This window comes from Eubalaena glacialis, chromosome Y, assembly GCF_028564815.1.
Source record: "Eubalaena glacialis isolate mEubGla1 chromosome Y, mEubGla1.1.hap2.+ XY, whole genome shotgun sequence".
Lineage (NCBI taxonomy): Eukaryota > Metazoa > Chordata > Mammalia > Artiodactyla > Balaenidae > Eubalaena > Eubalaena glacialis.
In genome coordinates, this window is record NC_083737.1 from 5,735,042 (window position 1) to 5,755,081 (window position 20,040).

The 20,040-nt window shown below is 38.6% G+C and overlaps 1 protein-coding gene across 1 annotated transcript in view; it reads right to left on the reverse strand.

Moving 5' to 3' along the window:
• Window positions 1–650: 650 nt before the first annotated feature.
• The window catches only part of LOC133082937 (acetylserotonin O-methyltransferase-like), a 195,311-nt gene continuing 175,921 nt past the window's right edge, over window positions 651–20,040 (reverse strand). Inside the window, exon 13 of the mRNA XM_061179620.1 lies at window positions 651–744. Coding sequence (XP_061035603.1) covers window positions 698–744 — 47 coding nt within the window. The 3' untranslated portion in view covers window positions 651–697. The remainder of the gene's footprint in view (window positions 745–20,040) is intronic.

The following is a 20,040-nucleotide window of genomic DNA, read 5'->3' on the forward strand; positions in this document are numbered from 1 at the left end:
AATACCATATGATATCACTTATATGTGGAATCTAAAAAAAAAAAAAAGATACAAATGAACTTATGTACAAAACAGAAACAGACTCACAGACAGAGATCAGCCAAGAGGGAAGGGGGTGAGGGAGGGAAGAATTGGGAGTGTGGGATTATCAGATGCAAACTAGTTCATATAGGATACACACACAAGGTCCTACTGTACAGCACAGAAAACTCTACTCAATATACTGTAATAAACTATACTGGAAAAGAAAAAACAAAAACAGAAAAACCCCCACCATTCTTCCCTGACCTATAGACAGTGTACTGGCTGGTCTCTTCCTCACCCACCTCTCTGCCCTCTCTCCCTGGCTCACTCCATTCCAGTGTCCTTCCTGCTCCTCCAATTAACCATGTACTGTTCATCCTCAGGGTCTACACCCTTGTGGTCCCCTCCTCCTGGAATTTTTCCCCCTAGACATCCCCATGACTTCCCCTCTTCCCTCCTTCAAATTTGCCAAAAGTCACCTTCACAGGCAGACTGATTCTGACCACGTTCATGGCCATCTGCAGTCTCCCTTCCAGCACTGCCCATCCTCTTTGCAGATTTATTCTTCTCCATTCTGCTTGTTACCTTTCTGATACTATAAGGGTTACTTTTACCTTATGGGCTCTTTGAGTTGATGCTTTTGTCTGTCTTGATCACTGCTGTGTCCCAGCACCTAGAAGCCTGCCAGCGTTATGGTCTCTTCTTGCTTGAAATCTTGAACTAAAATAAGGATTGAGGAAACACCCAGTACACACATCCGTGCTGCAAACAGTTGAGTGATATAAAGACAGAAAAATACAGATAAGACCGTTTCGCTGATGTGCTCAGGAAAGTCCATTAGACCTGTTTTGGCACCACTGTGTCTGTGATCAAGTGACTGAAAGTGCCGTGGGACTCCGGGACAAATGTGGAAGAACTCCGGTGACAGGAGGATGCTTGTGTGAACACAGAAGACGCGTGGAAGGTAAAATTGGAGAGAAGATTGGGAAGCGGGTCATATAAAACCTTGGAGGCTGTGCTGAGGACTTAGATTATATTCGACCTGCAGTATTATACGCTGGGATAGTCTACCTATATAACAGAACACGCACGAATGACCTATTTTCATTTATATTCTTATAAGATACTCTGGCTTTTATGAGAGCAGTGGACAAAGAGAGACACTGTGTTAGTTTGCTAGGGCTGTCGTAATAGAGGACCACAGAATGGGCGGCTTCAACACAGAAATGTATTTTCTCACGGTCCTGGAGCCTGGAAGTCTAGGATTCAGGAGCCAGCAGGGTTGGCTGCTGGTGAGATTTCTCTTCCTGCCTCATAGATGGCTGTCTTCTTGCTGTGTCCTCCCGTGGAGCAAAGAGAGACACAGAGAGAGAGAGCTCTGGTGTGCCCCCCTCCTCTTATAAGGACAGGAGTTCTATGGGATCGAGGCTCTGCCATTATGACCTCATTTAACCATCATTACTTCCCTAAAAGCCCCATCTCCAAATACAGTCTCATTGGGGGTTAGGGCTTCAACGTATGCATTTGAGGGGGACACAGCGGAGTCTGTAACACACAACTGGAAACAGGGAGACCCATCTAGGGGCATCACTGAGAGAGCATGGTGGAGGTGGAGACAGTGAGAATCAGACTTGAGACATCTGATAACCACAGAGCCAACGGGATTTGCTGGTAGATCAAAAGTGAAGGGCAAGAGAAATAAAGATGAGGACTCCATGATTTGGGATGGAGGTACTCAATTTCTAGAAAATGAGCATTAAACGTGTATGCTTCCTGCAAGTTTATCTTAGACGGATTTCACTGATTTAGCGTGATGGCTTCCTGATCTCAGGGGCAACGGACTCGATAACAGAATGTCTGTTATCTCTGGTCACCACTGCTCTGGGTTACTGAAACCGAGCAAGACCCTGTGGGGTTCCTGGGCATGGAAGCCTTTCTGTCCCCCATTTCTTGTTTGTAGGAAACAGACTTCAGCCTCCTGGACCTTCCCTGACTCCCAAAGGGCAGATGCAAACAGTTGCTAATCAGGGAAGGAAGGGATGCAGAGACAAGGGGGGGAGCAGTCCAGACACAAGACTGCAGCCTTGGGGCAGGTCCTGGTTCCCCCTCGAGCGATACCCATGACAACACCTTTGAGCTCTTTACAGCACTAAAACCCCCCAACAAACGGAAGCTGTCATCATTCTTCATTCCAGAGAAGACCCCCTGAGGCCAGATTAAAGGGACCAGAGAAGCTCATCAAGAGATTACCTGAGGGACTTCCCTGGTGGTCCAGTGGCGAAGACTCCATGCTCCCAATGCAGGGGGCCCGGGTTCGACCCCTGGTCAGGGAACTAGATCCCACATGCTGTTACTAAAAATTCCGCAGGCCGCAACTGAAGATCCTGTGTGCCGCAACAAAGATCCCATGCACCGAAACTAAGTCCTGGTGCAGCCAAATAAATATTTTAAAAAAATAAGAGAGAGAGAGAGAGATTACCTGAGACCAGATTAAAGAAGTGCAGGCCCTGCATACACCCTGATCCTTATCAGCAACCCCACCCTTGAACCATTGTTACAAAACTCCTCACTACCCCCCCCTCCAGGTTGGGACACACAGTTTTGAGGGCATGCATCCACTGTGTCCCCCTTTGCCTGGCAAAGCAATAAAGCTATTCTTTTCTACTTCACCCACAACTGTCTCTGAGATTTGATTTGGCACCGGGGCACAGAGGCTGAGTTTTTGGCATCATTACTGCTTTTACGTAAGCTCTTCCGGCTCACGTTTCTTCCATTCCTGTCCTAAAATTCCCATTCTTAAACTTTCCATTTCCCCTTGCTAACGTCAATCAGGAGCTATGAGGTTATGACTCCTGGCGAAACCAAGTCCCCCAATACTGAGTTCCCCTGCCGAGTTTAAGATTAACCTCTCCATCCAAAACCTTATTGCCTTCCTTGTCCCATCCGTTTCCCCTAAGGTGTGAGGAATATCAAAGAAAAGACGGGACTGAAAATGAGCAGGGCTCTTTGGGGAATCTCCCGGGTACAATCACCCCTCTGTGTCCCCAGTTTCTTGTTTGTAGAAAAAGGCTTTCATGTCCTAGACCTTCCCCGCGTTCCAAAGAGCAGACTCAAGCAGTTAATGCTTAGAATTATAGAGTCACAGCTCTCCTAGTTCCTCCTGAAAGGATAGAGATAACAATCTGACCCATATCTCTTGAATTGTTCTGCAGAAACCAAGACCCCCGCCCGGGTGGAGGATGGTGACCACATGCTGACCACAAGCACTAGATCCCAGGCTGGTTGGAACCAGAAGGCTGATGATTGAGATTCCCCAAAACATCACCCTGTTACCTCATCACCAACCAATCAGAAGAAGGTCCAGGAGCTGATCAGCCATCCTAGGACCCTCTCCCCAACACTGTCTTTAAAAACCCTTCCCTGAAAGCCATCGGGGAGCTCCGGTCCTTTGAGCATGAGCTGCCCATTCTCCTTGCTTGGCACCTGCAATAAATGCTGTACTTTCTTTCTTTTCACCAGGGGTCAGTAGATTGGCTTTACTGCACCTCTGGACCCGAGTGGACCCAAGTATGGTTCGGTAACACTGGCACCCCGATGTTCTTCTATTTAAGATTCAGGGCTGTCGTATGAAGAAATAATCTATGTGTTCAGAATTTAGGAAGTAGTTAAAGTTGTTGTTATGCCCTAATTATTTACAGCCCTTTGGACCTTGTTTAATCTGTCATGAGCTATTGAAAAACAGAATTATGTCATGGTTTGTCTCTATTCAATGAATACACCAAAAACGAAAAGGTAGACACAGGTAGAATTAGAACATAAGCAGGATAGGAATTTTTGTCGTGGATGCCCTCGAATAGTCAGCATTTCCATTAATGCTGGGATAGTCTACCTATATAACAGAACATAAGGGTTTATGTCCATGTATAACTTTACTTGGAAGTGATCATAGCGGTGTATGATTTTAGAGCCAAAAGGGGATTGTTGGAACACATCCCAACCTCAACAAGAGCCAAGCAAACTAAAGACTGAAGATGTGAACTGCTTGCTCGTGGTCACGGGGGCAGCACGAGATCAAGGACGAATGTCTCGGGCTCTTTGCTTTTCCTATACTACGCTGTTCCTGTCCTTTACCTACCACGGGATAAACTTCTTAGTGAGCAAATGATGCTGCTTCCCCCAAATTACTCCTTTCTGTTTCTTCTCGGAACGAGCATGTTTTCCTCCATCCATAAATATGCTTCTCATGCATGGAGACCTGAGTTTTCTCAATTCTAAAATAATAACACCTTCGCCTACAATAGTATAATCTCCTTTTGGTTAATAAAGCATAATAAATCATGCAAGCATATTAAACTGCTGGAGTGAAGTATTACGATTTCCATTATTTCTAGGAATTGAGTCCATACTGATTGCATATGTGAGTACAGTTATGACAGGTGGACAGATGCAGTACAGCTGTTCTCTGCCGGAATCGTCCCATTCTGTTTATCCTTTAAAACCTAATTTACACAGCACCTTAGAGCCTAAATTACTCAGTGGAAAATGTTAAATGGGGTTAACTATAAATTAGGTAGTCCTCCAGAATTGGGGGACATTAGATGTACACAGTGCAATGCTAAGAAAATGGTATCTTAACCCTTTTCTCTGACTGTCAACTTATATTAAATTTGATACTGCATGTAACAATTATTGGATTAGATGCTATATTTTGAAATCAGTTCTGTTATTGTGGTAAATTTGTGTTACTTCTAATTGAAAATAAGCAGTTCAAAGTTTCATATTGATTAGATGACTTAAAATAATTAACAATGGATATTTAGAGCATTATAGAGCTTATTTGCATTATGGAAAGCAAATGCTTCTTCTAGGCTAATATTTTACCTTATCAAATTGTTATTAAATTCAGTACTCATAACCATTTTAATAATGGTTATGAAGTGATGGTAAGAATTTATGAACGTCATTAAAATGGGGGATTTTGTATTCCCAAGAGGAACACACGCAGTTGGACACCTGGTGAACTGCTTCCGTTCATACACCGAAATGCACGTGTTTATTATCCATACCTGGACATCATGGTCCGTGGTGATTATTGCATCATTAACCACTGTTATGAGATGAAGTACTGTATGTTGTACCTGCCGGGTACACTAGCAGGATACAAATACAACACCAAAAGGACGTGCTGAGAACAGCTTTCTCATGATTACTTAGAAACGGATTGAAATCACACCTTGAAAGACGACCTGGGTCTTATTCACCACTTTCATGAGACACTTACCGGACATATGTGAGCCTCACATTCTTCATCTAAGAGGATTCAGGGTGCTTTATGGATTTACAGGTTTCAAAATATTTTCACATAGACCATGTCATTTCATTCCCTCGCACACACATGCACACAGTACAGATTAGCAATGTAACCTATTTTGAAAAAAAAAAAAAGACTAACTCATTGAAAATATAAATATGCATACATATTAGCACTACAGATTAGCAATGTAACCTATTTTGGAAAAAAAAAAAAAGACTAACTCATTGAAAATATAAATATGCATACATATTAGCACTACAGATTAGCAATGTAACCTATTTTGAAAAAAAAAAAGACTACACTACAGATTAGCAATGTAACCTATTTTGAAAAAAAAAAAAAAAGACTACAGATTAGCAATGTAACCTATTTTGGGAAAAAAAAAGACTAACTCATTGAAAATATAAATATGCATACATAACTTTTTTTTTTCTGTATTTTAAATATACTTTATGAATGCAGTGTCAGAATAAAGAATCAAAAATTATAAAACTGTGATATGTGGATTTATCTAAACACTATCCTGTTAATAGTGCATACATAACTATTAAATTGAGATAAACTGTTTTCACAAGGAATATTTAATTTTCACTTCAGAAAATATAGATATAGATAGATGTAGCAGATTGTGATGATTAACATAAAAGGAAGGTATAAGTATAAATATTATATAGGTAGATAATCACCAGTATCTCTCAAGTAAAACTTTTGCTTTTACATATAGGATGCATAAACAACAAGATCCTACTGTATAGCACAGAGAACTATATTCAATATCCTGTGATAAAACATAATGGAAAAGAATAGTAAAAAAGAATGTGTGTGTGTCTATATATATAAATAAAACTGAATCACTTTATGTACAGCAGAAATTAACATGACATTGTAAATCAACTCTACTTCAATTAAAAAGTCTATGACAAAGTTTTCTCTGAATGAATTAGTTTGTGCACACAGGAAGTTAAGAGGAAAGTCGCTATCAAACTCTTGTTGTATATGATAAATTTTCTTTTTACCTTGCTAATTTCTTTAACTTACTTTTTCAGACTGGAGGTTTCACTTGAATTTTCTCTGCACTGCCTGAGCCAGTTTTTTGTTCCTGCCTTTTACTCTACAAAAATTGTATCAAGCCTCAGAGGTTTGGTCATTGTTCAAAACTTTGCACCCAGCTCTTAAGATATTCACTTTACTTAAACAGCTGGGCCTAAACCTTGAAAAGAAACCTATGAAGAAATTAAGCTTTGACAGAACACCTTTTCTTTATCCATTCACCTCTCAATGGACCTTTGGGGTTGCTTCCAGCCCTTGGATATTGTAAATAATGGTGCAGGGAACACAGGTGTGCAAATACATCTTCAAGATCTTGCTTGAATTCTTTTGCATATATACTCGTAAGTGGGATTGCTGGGTCATACGGTAATTCAGTTTTTAATTTTTTGAGGAAATTCCATACTGTTTTCCATAGCAACTGCACCATTTTACATTCCCACCAACAGTGCACAAGTATTCCAAATTTGCATCCTCGCCAATACTTGCTCTTTTCTGTACGTTTTTGTTGTTGTTATTGTTTTTGTTTTGTTTATAGCGGTCATCCTGATTGCTATCAGGTGATATCTCGTGGATTTGATTTACATTTCTCTCATGATCAGTGCCAGTAAGCATCTTTTCTCATGCTTATTGGCCATTGCATGTCTCTTGGGGTGAAATGTCTATTCAAGCCCTTTGGCCCATTTTTTAATCGAGCTATTTGTTTTATTGTTGTCGAGCTGTAGAAGTTCCTTATATATTCTTGATAATAACCCCTTATCAGAGATATGATTTGCAATGATTCTCCCATTCCACAGGCAGCCTTTTCATTCTTGATTGTTTCTTGTGATGTGCTAATGTTTTGTTGTAGTCCCACCTGTCTATTTTTCCTTTTGTTGCCTTTGGTTTTGGTGTCCTATCCAAGAAATTATGCAGCCTTAAAAAGGAAGGAAACCCTGTCACCTACTAAAACATGAAAGAACTTCGAGGACATCATGCTAAACAAAATAAGCCGGGCACAAAAGGACACACACTGCAGGACTCCACTTGTATGAAGTATCTAAATAGTTAAAATCATAGACACAGAAAATAGAAAAGTGTACACCAAGGTCTGGGAGGATGGAGCACGGGAAGTTGGTATTGAATGGCTACAGAGGCTCAGTGTTGCAAGATGAGAAAGTTCCAGAGATCTGTTGAACAACAATATGACTATACTTAACACAATGAACTGTGCACTTAAAAATGGCTAGGATGGTAAATAATAAAAAAAAGAAATTAAGCTTTAGGAAAAAATTAAAAAGAAAGCACACAAGGAAAACTTTGGAAATAGAGTGTGCTCCCTATTTGCATTCCTGCTGGATGCAGAGATCTTAAAATCACAGGGGTTTAACCATCACACACATAAAATACAAAGGATACAGACCATCATAATGGGACCATTTTGAAGGGCATTCCTATGAAACATGATACTGAGGCACTTTTAAGGCAGTTACACTACTCTATTATGGTTTATGAAGATTGCCAAAGCAATAGTTAGAACATCAGAGAAAAAAGTGTTCAATGAAATCGCTTTCTTTATGAATAGCCTAGCTCCGTCTATTAGGGAAAAAAGTGAAGAACTGAGTGGCTTATACGGCAGTTAAAATAGTTGCATTGTTCTAGTAAAGAGCAATCATTTGATATTAAGTTGGCTATTAACAGATATTAATTTGTGCTTTTAGATTACTAGTGACTGAGATAATTCATTCTTCATTAAAATAATTCCCTATTAGAGAACATTAATTTATGTACAGATTTTATTGTCCCACTTTTTAAAAATTGGAGTATAGTTGATTTACAATGTTGTGTTAGTTTCAGGTGTACAGCAAAGTGATTCAGTGATTCAATATTTATGTGTATATACAAAAAAATTGGGTTGGCCAAATAGTTCATTCAGGTTTTTCCGTAGCATCTTATGGAAAAACTCGAATGAACTTTTTGGCCAACCCAATATATATATATATATTCTTTTTCAGATTCTCTTCCTTTATAGGTTATTACAAAATATTGAGTAGAGTTCCCTGTGCTATACAGTAGAGGTCCTTGTTGTTTATCTATTTTATATATATTAGTTTGTAGCCGTTAATCCCAAACTCCTAATTTATCCCTCACCTTTGGTAACCATAAGTTTGTTTTCTATGTCTGTGGGTCTATTTCTGTTTTGTAAATAAGTTCATCTGTATCATTTTGTTTTAGATTCCACAAATATGCAATATCATATGATATCTGTCTTTTTCTGTCTGGCTTACTTCACTTACTGTGATCAACTCTAGGTCCATCCATGTTGCTGCAAATGGTGTTATTTCATTCTTTTTTATGGCTGAGTGATATTCCACTGTAATACAGATATACCACAACTTCTTTACTTTTTAATTGAAGTACAGCTGATTTACAGTGTTGTGCTAATTTCTGCTGTACAGCAAAGTGACTCAGTTATACCCACATATACATTCTTTTCTAATTCTTTTCCATATGGTTTATCACAGGATACTGAATATATAGTTCCCTGTGCTCTACAGTAGGACCTTGTTTATCCATTCTAAATGTAATAGTTTTCCAAATTCCCACCTACTCACGTCTTGTTTCTGCTGTTGTTGTTTTGTGGCATTTGGATTCCTCTCTTCGGATAAAAACCCTACCAGGAGCCATGATGCATTCCCGTTTCAGACTTTGTCAATATTAACTGTCATCTTCACGATCACACTGAAGATGGCATGGTGTTCTTCCCAGCAGTTGCCAAAGAAGGCATTCTTTCATATCCTGTAAATGGTCTCCAAGGTTGTTTCTCCAATAGAAATAGAGAATTTTCTCTTTTTCCATCAAAGAGACTGAAGAGTGTATTAAAAATATTCACATATTTTGTAGAAACTCAGGCTGGAAGATTTGAATATTATGATAGTCTTGGAAATAATCAAATTGCCAAAGACTTTGGCACGTTAAATGTTGCAAGGTGATTTGGCCCTCTTTGAAAAAAACAAGAAAACACAAAAACTTTTCATCAGCCAACCCTCTCAGAGGAAGACGTCTCTATGTAGAGTCTGAATTTCCTGTATGAGGAAAGCAAAGTATTTGTGTCCACTGTCTGGTCTGATTCCTTACTCTAGAACTGTGCAGTATTTCTTTGATCTGTAGATAAATACCAGCAGCCTCTGTACTGTTGAAAGTAATTTTTTCAGCTTTATTCATTTATTTCTCAAGCAGTGATTATGTAGAATCTCTGGCATATTCATTGTCAGCAGTAAAGCTGGTATTCTGAGTCTGGTGGATCCAAGGCATTCTTTGGTATTTCACACACAAGGGGAACCCTTTTTTGTTCATCTTGAAAACATCAAAATGGTAGTCTTAGGTCAGAAATCACAGTTTTTCGATACAAATTACAATCACCAAAAAAGCTGTGGATTCCACCTATTAAAAATGGAATCTAAATGTGGATTAATATCTCTGGTGAGAAGTGATGGCTTTCCTATTAGCTATATGGATAGTGACATACTTGATTAGAATAAATCTGGTTTCTTTCCAGATTGATCTAGGAGAAGAATATGCTCCTTTTCTATTGTGCATGTTTCAAGATATAATTATAAAGTTCTCTGTATGAATTTAGGAAGGCAAGTTACGAACCTCAAATATTTCAATCTATCTTTATGGGCACAAATCTGTGAGTCTTTGAATTTATATTCAACTGCTTCCCCAAAGATACGTGAGTTACACTGAAACTCAGTGTTCAGCACGTTTCCTGCACAGTTTATTCACAGCCTAACCAACGAATGATCAATGTTTAATGAAATTTACATATAAAATATGCATTTGAAGAAAATAGAGATATAACCAAAACCCCTGTCTTTCTCCTAATGCACTCCCAAGGTTGCCCACGGATTCTGAGGTAAACCCTACAGAGCCACAAAGATACCAAGAATTTAAACAAAGGATGTACTGAATCAAGTCTGCACCCCGTGACTTAATGAAGCAAAGGAAGATGAAGCTGTGTACCAGAAAGTTCTGGTTGGAAGAAGAGACCACCTCAAGATCCAGTGCTTCCCACTGAGATAGAGTAAAAAGAACGCACAGATTGATGCTTTAAAGATATGATTCAAAATGTTTAGGGACTTCCCTGGTGGTCCAGTGGTTAAGACTTCACCTTCCAATGCAGGGTGTGCGGGTTCGAGCCCTGGTTGGGGAGCTTAGATCCCACATGCCTCGCGGCCAAAAAACCAAATCATAAAACAGAAGCAATGTTGTAACAAATTCAATAAAGACTTTAAAAAACAATGGTCCACATCAAAAATATATATATATTTAGGGGTCTGTGTTTAGTGAATGTCATTTTTATACACAGTACTGTAAATAAAAAGTATCCCTAGAGGTAAGTGAATAGGAAAATGGACATGACAGCAAACTAAAATATTCTGGGATTTGAATGCAGCGATTACCCTATAACACAAGAAAAATATATATAATTAACAACAACAGCACTTAAGGAGTTTCAGCCCTAACGTTATATTCTGAGCTAATTTAAAATACTATAATGAAACATATTCTGATTTTAACCATCACTGAATTAATTGAAAAGAATTCCATTGGTGATACCTGACTTATTGGCCGGACCATCCAATATGAACATATCTCAATAAAGAGAGAATGAAATAGTGGGGAATGATACCTCTAAATAGATAAGGTTACAATCTTTGAATGACTTATGCAACTACCAAAAGAGAATTCTTTTTTTCTAAATTAAAAAAAATTTTTTTATTGAAGTCTAGTTGATTTCCAATGCTGTGCCAGGCCAGGCTCTGCTGTACAGCAAAGTGACTCAGTTATACGTGTAGAGATATAATTTTTTATATTCTTTTCCATGATGGTTTATCACAGGATACTGAATGTAGTTCCCTGTGCTCTACAGTAGGACCTTGTTGTTTATCCATTCTGTATATAATAGTTTGCATCTGCTAACCCCAGACTCCCACTCCATCCCTCCTCCATACATATATATATGTAACTGAATCACTTTGCTGTACAGCAGAAATTAACACTACATTGTAAACCAACTGTACTTCAATAAAATAAATTTTCGAAACTCACGTCAAGTTGCATAGCAGAATTGTGAAGTTAAGTACGATGTGTCCCTCTTTTATAAGTGAACTCTTTCACTCAATCCTCACTTGGCTGATGATGTGTAGTCTATGATGCTATGATGATGAGGCTGATTATAATGATGACGGTAGTGTTGGTGGTGGTGAGGGTGGTTTAATGACTATATGGCTGCCAGGTATTTCATTAGGTCCGTAGTTTTCGAATTACAGAACATGCAAGAATTGACTGAGATTTTTTTTTTTTTTTTGACCACTCCGCGCAGCTTGGAGGGTCTTAGTTCCCCGACCAGGGGTCGAACCTGTGCCCCTTGCAACGGAAGTGAGGAGTCCTAACCACTGGATCACCAGGGAATTCCCTTGCCTGAGATTTTAAAGAAGCAAATCACAGGCTTTCCTTCTACAGATTATGAATCAGCAGATCTGTTAAGCCCAGAAATCTCTCAGTCATTATGGTGGATATAGTACACAGCCCTTACATAGAGAAACACTCCAGAGAAAGCACCCTGATATCCTTTAACGACTAATATTTAAAAGAAAACACAAACTATAGCTTCTCCAGGGATGTCCAAAGACTTTTTACATCGACTACTTTTGGTCACTTTTTATTTGAAGGGAAGCCACTAGTTTTCAACTGACGTGAAGATAATTCACCTCTCCTGTTTCTCATATAAAAGACATCCTTCCTCACTGCTGGCTAAGTGTCAAATCTCAATACTTATGAGTCTGTTCTCTCTAAATGTTCTCTCTTCATCCTTTGTCCACATTAAGCTCAGAGGGATACTTTTGAATTATGATGGCTTCGCTGAATATCAGATAAAACCCACCAGAATTATTGGACCTAGAACACAGTGTGAAACATGGATCTTCAGGAAATCCAGTCTCAAACATAAAGCGTTTTTTCTTCAGATGCTTATAATCCAGCCTCCAGAATCCAGAACTTAATGATCATGGCTTCAACTCACAGGTCAGGAAAGAGAAAGACAGTGTAGGATGATGTCAGAGGTATTTATTGGTTAGTTTTGTGAGCAGCGTCCATCCATGGGTCATTGGATAGAACTCAATCACGTGCCATCCCGAATTGTAAGACAGGATGACAGATGTGATTTCTCTGTGTGTCTAGAAGATAGAAAGAATGGGTGTGGTGCTTCTCCACCAAAGCTGGAGAGAGATTGATGTGAAATGTGCATTACAAGCTTTCTAAGTAGCCCAACATGACTGGAGCCTAATACACGTGTAGACACAGAGGATGACAAGACTACGAAATACACAAAAGGTAAAAATCACAGAGCCCCTTGTATGTAACGTCAAGGAGTTTGACTTGTATTCTATAAGCAGAGTAGAATCAGGAAATAATACGAGTCTTAAGATTAAGGTCTGTTTTTCCTGAGATGATCCTCAAAACCTTTTCAGTGATGCGTTGGAAAACTCTAAAGTGCGCAGGAGTGGATTTCCTGAAGAGACTTGTAATACGATACAGCCTGGACCCTGCATACATTTCTATAAGCCTTTTAAGAATTGGTAGATCTCCTAACAAGTGAAAGAAAATCCCAAGGTATTTATCCAAAAGGATTGAAATCAGGATACTGAAGAGATATTTGCACAACCATGTTCACTGCAGCATTATTCACAAGAGCCAAGTTGTGGAAACCACCTAAGTGTCCACCAAGAGATGAACAGAAAAGGAAAATTTGCCAGATCCATACAATGGAGTACCATTCAGCCTTTAAAAGCAAGGCAATTCTGCAATATGGGACATGCACGAACCTCGAGGACATCATGCCAAGAGAAATAAAACGAGTCACAGAAACACAAACACTGCACGGTCCCACTTATATGTGGAATCTAAGACAGTCAAATCCACGGGCTCAGACTGGACTGAGCTGCCTGGGGCTGGGAGGAGGTGGAAATGGGGAGTTTGGAATCAATGGGCACAGAGTTTCAGGTAAGCAAGGTGAGTTCTAGCTCTGCTGTCCAACAGCGTACCTTGAGTCAACAACACTGTCCACTTAAATTTTTGTTAAGAGGACAGAGCTCACGTGAAGTGTTCTTACCCCAATAAGAGTTTTTAAAAAAGAAAGCAAATCCCAAGAACCCCAAGCAATGCAAAGCCAAAACAACAAGCAATAAAAAGCAAATCCGATGAGTTGAAACCAAAACGTAGGCTGTGGGCAAGGTCAAATGTTTTTGTTTGTTTGGTGTGTGTGTGTTTGGGATTAAGTATGAACACTGTGGAAGGAAACTGGAGATTCAGGCCGGGGCCCATCAAACAAGAGCAGGACCCGGGAGCCCTCTAGCAGGGAGCATCCTTGGCAGGAGCTAAACTGGTCTTAGGTCAATATTTATCTTGGCTTCCGGCAGAAGCCAAAGCAAATATCTCTGGAAGAAAGCAATTCCCACTGAGGGCACAGATGCTGCAATTATTTTGAATCAAAGATGAGATCACAAAATAAATAACCAAAATCCAAGAGAAGAAGCCTCTTTGAGTGACAAAAGCAGAGGATTCGGGAATGCAAAGCCATACTGTAATTGGGATTATCATACAAAGAATATAAAAACCAGGTCTGAAATGTTTAAAAGCATTCAGAGGATAATGAAAAATCTGAGGGTGTATCACTGTTGAAAGCAATTGGTGTAATGTGAAAAAGAACAATACTGACATTTTAGAAAATCTTTGAATTTAAAAATCCAAAAGATGGATAACAATTTATCCATAGCTTAAGGGAATGAATATGAAAATAGAAAAGGACTGAAAAATGCAGTTCGGGGATATAATTATGAGAAAAATAAATAGGAAGTAGAAAATGTCAAGATCTGACACACATCTAATCAGTCACAAAAGAAGAGAATACGCAAATTAGGAAAATAAGCAATACTCTAAGATTTAATGGCTAAGGATTTTCTAGAACTGGAGAAAAACATGAACCCAGGAAAATGGAAAGGAAACCAAAAAAAAGGCAGTAGATAGACTCATCAAACTGAGATAAAATAGCAAAAGGGGAAGATCTAAAAAGACCAGGAACAAAGGCATATTTAAGGTAGACTCATGGCAACTTACAAAAGCAACAATTCGACCGGATTCTACCTTTGCCTTTGGGCCATTTAGAGCTATTGCCCTGCATCGCATAGAGGTTTCAGAGGATCCATAATCATGAATCCTAAAAAAATAACTTGTATAGATTTTGTTTGGTTTCTGCTTGTTTTGTTTTACAGGGAGAGCGCCAGTTGTGAGACAGTCTTGATTTTGCAGGACTGATGATTTTCACTACTTGCTTTTTTCTTTGTTTTTGTTTCTCTTCTCTCAGCAACAAATCTCCAAGGTGTATCTCTCTCTCGCTCCCCTAATTCCTTCCCCCAAGGGCCCCCGCCTACTAAATCAAAGTCAATATCTATAATTACTTGTATTTTGCTGTAAACATGCAATTGAACAAAAAATAAATACCTTTGGCATCAGAGAACAACAAAAGAAGTATGAAGTATCGACTACTTCTATGAAAATTTGTACACATTTTTTTAATGGAGAAAATTCTCACATGTAAAGTAGGACATTCATTTAATTGGTTAATGAAATGATTCGGGATGAGAGATAATTCTCTGGGTCTGTGATGTTTCATGCTATTTAGAGGGATTTTTATCTTATGGTTTTTTCTGGGCGTGCCGCTAATTGTCAAGGAGAATTTACTCTTAGGGACCCTGACCACACCTTTGAGAAGCAGGGAATGTATCGGAGTTCCTCACAGCAGCCTCGGTGGAGTCAGAAGACACGATTCCGAGATGTAGGAGCCCATTCGTGTGCAAGAGGCATAAGTGTTAGATGAGGATACAACTAATGAGAGATGGGAGGTTACGAAAGAGGAACTAGAAAGTGCAGTTGGCAAAGCTGACCTGGGGTCCCCAGTGTTCCCCCAGGGTCCCTTCATCCTAATCCTTTGTTTCTAATTCCCAAGGGATGTCCAGCAACACAGGTGTCATTGACAGTCATTCCCAGGTCCATTTCTAGCCCAGATTTGACAACAGTGAGGCTCTGTCCCAGCTGTGCTTTCAGTCTTAGAACTGGGCAGAAAAGTAAAATCTAAACAAATGAACAGTTCTATTCAAAGTATAAACATGTATTAGGAGGTTGGGATTGACATAGACACACTACTCTATATAAAATAGACAACTAACAAGGACCTACTGTAGAGCACAGGGAACTCTACTCAATATACTGTGATAACCTATAAGGGAAAAGAATCCAAAAAAGTTATATATATGTAACTGAATCACTGTGCTGTATACCTGAAATTAACATGACATTGAAAATCAACTATACTTCAATAAAATATATATTATTTAAATGACACACCACACAGTTTTACAATAGTTAGTGGTGAAGAATGAAATAAATGATGTTGAGGGAAAAAGAAAAAAAATCCTTGATACAGAATTAAAGATATTTGATATTATGCTTACTTCTATTATTTTGTCTAAATACATAATTTCCTGCAGGTAAACAGAAATTATACATTCCACCTTGCCTTCTGTTTCTATGTTTTTACTTTTCTTAATCACTAGCTTCCTAAAGAGAACACACTGTATTTCAAGATATAAAAATAGGTGGAAAACAAGAAATGCAAACTGTCACCCTGACATCAAATATTTTGTCTCATTGGCACTTAAAAAAAATGACTACAGTGAATGTCCACATTATATGTGTTTTGAAGTGAAACAGAACAGTTTTCTTGGTGCCAATAACGCTCTTGAACCCAGACCCCAGAGCCACGTCTAAAAAGGAGTCTCAGTTTTCCATAAAAGTTCATATCATATTCATTGGTTACATTTCAAATAAGAACAGTACTAACAAGACATTGTTAAATCATTTCTGAAGACTTAGGAGAAACATGGAAAGCAGACAGTGCAAATAGAATAAAATAATATAATGCCAGGTATACTTTAAATATCTGCTACACAGTCCAAGCTTTCTGTTGGTTTTGCACTAGATGGTAATGCCTTTTCCTTTAGATAAGATGTGGTGATTCTTTCAAATTAGTAACCTGCCCCTTCTGCGGCTCGGTATTAAAAATCGGTCAGTAATGACCGTCCTTTACAGATATTCTTTACAACTGAAAATAGAAGCTCTCCTTATTCCAGGCTTTCCATGTTCACCTAATCGTTCAGGTGCTTTAAAAAGTGGCTGTAAAGAGACACTGTTCTAGAAGCAGTGAGTTAGGCTTCATTAGAATCGCGCACGTCACAGAACGCCTGCGGATGCCTTTATTCATCTAATTATAATATTACCTGGAAGAAAGGTGTGTGTGTGTGCTCACACAAATATGTAATGATATCCTTTATCTGAAGGATGCTGTTCTTTTATTTAATTGAAGTATAGTTGATTCACAATGTTGTGTTGATTTCTGCTCTACAGCAAAGTGATTCAGTTATACACATACATACTTTTTTTTTGTATTCTTTTCCATTATGGTTTATCACAGGATATTGAATACAGTTCCCTGCGCTATACAGTAGGTCCTTGTTGATGACCTATTTTACCTACAGTAGTGTGTATATTTTAATCCCAAACTCCCAGCCCATCCCTCCCCCACCCCCTCTGGCCCACCACAAGTCTGCTCTCTGTGTCTGCGAGTCTGCTTCTGGCTCGTAGATAAGTTCATTTGTGTCATATTTTAGATTCCACATATAAGTGATATCATATGGTATGTGTCTTTCTCTGTCTGACTTCACTTAGTATGATCATCTCTAGGTCCATCCACTGTTGCTGCAAATGGTATTATTTCGTGCTCTTTCATGGCTGAGTAGTGAAGAATGTTATTCTTATACATGGATTGTACTGTCCTGCAGAGTGACCACAATAGGAATAGATATTGCTGGGGTGCAGGCAGGCCATCCCAAAATGTGCCTCCCTGGCATGTTGATTATTTTGAATTAAAGTTACTTAAGAAACAGCCGATGCAGGAGGGACACTCTGACCCTCCTCTCTGTCCCCCTGAAGCAGGAAATAAATCCCCCCTGTGAAAGATTCCCTCCCTGCATCTGGAGACAGAAGGACATCCTTACGGCCAGAGACAGGGAATTCGGGCTGAGAAGCCTATTATTTCTTTAACTAACTACCTCAACCCCAAACTCTGTTTAGACTCTTCACTAACTAAACACCAGTGTTTCTTTGTCTGTTAATTCCTCACAAATGTATTGTTTCTTTGTCTAAAAAATATAAAAGCTGCCTGCTTTGGCCACTTCTTAGGTCCCATTTCTAGGAGACCTCTGTGCACACAAATTAAAATGTGTTTCTTTTTCTCCTGCTCATCTGTCTTGTGTTAATTTTATTATTAGTCCAGCTACAAGGACTCAAGAGGGGTACAAGGGGAATCTCCCTCTCCCCTACAATATTATAAGAGATTAAAGATAAAAGACAACCATTTTCCTCAAGTTGCCTTTAACCACGTCTCATCACATGATATTGACAGAGTCATTTATTCAGCACAACAAATATGTATAAAAGTGCTCTGTTCTGAAACAGCAAATATTTGCCTAAGAAATACTAATACTTAACAATCATACACATAATTTCATCAATGCTCCTGACACATGGTTTCAGATCTTATACTTAATGGAATGTGATTTTTTTTTCCTAACTGAAATTATGTTTGTAAACAGAAAATCATTGTTTCATTTCATTTCGTTTCAATTCTATTCTGTTCTACATTACTGTGTTGTAGTCAAGTAGAGTTTTTGAAAGCAAAAGGATATAAAAATCGTCTTTAGGCAAAAGCAACCGAGAAAAGTAAATAAAAGGTCTTCTCATAGATATTAGCAATTTTATCACATAAATGCATTAGGTGCTTTGTTTACTTGGTCACAGAAAAGCAAGTGTTCATGCTCTACACACACACACACACACACACACAGTCACACATGAAGATATCGGTTTCATTTACAAATGTAAACATCTTGTTCTTTCTGTGTCTGAAGGCTCACGTCTCACAATGTAATCCACACCTCATTTCCTGTTCATGAACCGGGCTGTTACAGACCCCTGAGGACGGCTGCTACGGACCGGCTGCCGTGTCCCCTGCGTTGGCAGGCGGATTCTCAATCACGGAGCCACCAGGGAAGCCCCCTTTGCTCATTTTTTTAATCAAGTTATTTGGGCTTTTTGCTATTGAGTTGTGGGAATTTCTTACACTTTTATGCCTTTGTATTGCCTATTTGCATTGCTAATTCCTCCAACTTCAGCAATGGTAAATGTTGATAACAGTAGTGAGAATAAGCATTCTTTGTGTTTTTCCTCATTTTAATGGATATTTCCCTTAGCATTTCCTCTATAAGTACATGGTGCCTTTGGGCTGCACATATTTAATTTGGTATCATTTTTTGTTGTTGTTTGGTTAGTTTTGGCTTTTGTTTAGGTTAGACATTTATGCATTTTCCCTATTTAAAAATCAGGATTTTACTGTATTGAATATATTGAAGATTTGTTTGTGACTCATGTATGATCAGTTATTAATAATATTGCATATTACTACAGAGAAACTGAGGCTTGTATAAATTTTAATATTTATAAATCAGTTTAATCTCTTTGCCAAGGATACTGGTCTACCATGGCCAATACTTGGAGACTGTCTAACTTATGACTAATACTGTCCTGACATAACATGGGTCTTTCCAAAGAGTGATTTCAAGTGTGATGCTATTTCTGACATTTTTGGGGGATTAATCTGTAATAACCGATATATAGCATAATTTTGGCTTTCTGTTTTCTGGACTACAATTATGCTTATGTTGGTCTTTTTGATAGATATATCCCTTAAAGTCTTTTTAATGCCTTTTTATTCTGTTTCATTGCATTTATTTTTCTTACACCTATCCTCTCTGTCTCTTCATTATTTTCCCTACAGGTTATATTCTTTCTTGCTTTTCTTTTAATTTCATTTCCATTTCTGTGACTTTTACTCTGTCTTCATTACACAGTTATGCTGGTTCATGACCACATTCTGCTGTCTTCTTGCGTGATTCTATTTTGATGTTGTTTTCTTCCTTCATGGGTGCGAATTGCTTTATTAAAGATGTGTAAGTGTTCTAGAAAGTGGTGTATAAAATTTATTGTTTTTAAAACTCTTCAACCTTGTTTTTATATAAGCCAAGACCCTTGTCCTGAAGTAGGTTATACTGTTACACTCATAAACTTCCTTCAGACTTTGGATATTAGTTCCTCATTATTCTCTATAATTTCTCCTCCACCTCTTTCCTGTTTTGTCTATTATTACTGCTGTCACTCTAAAATATGTAGACCTAGCCAGTATGGTCAGAGCAGACTTCTTACCATGACACTTACTGAGGTTATGATTCAGTGGCAAAATTTAGTGGGGTATTTTTGAAAATTCCCTGCTCAAAATATCATCATTTTTCCCAGTGTGAATTAGAAGTAGAATAACTCAAAGGAAAAGAGATAGTTTTGCAGGGTTGGGTGAGCTCTTGGTTCAATTTCGCTTTCGTTATGAACAATCTGGGTTAACTTTACGCTGCCATCACCCCAAAGTACTGATGTGGTTTACTGAA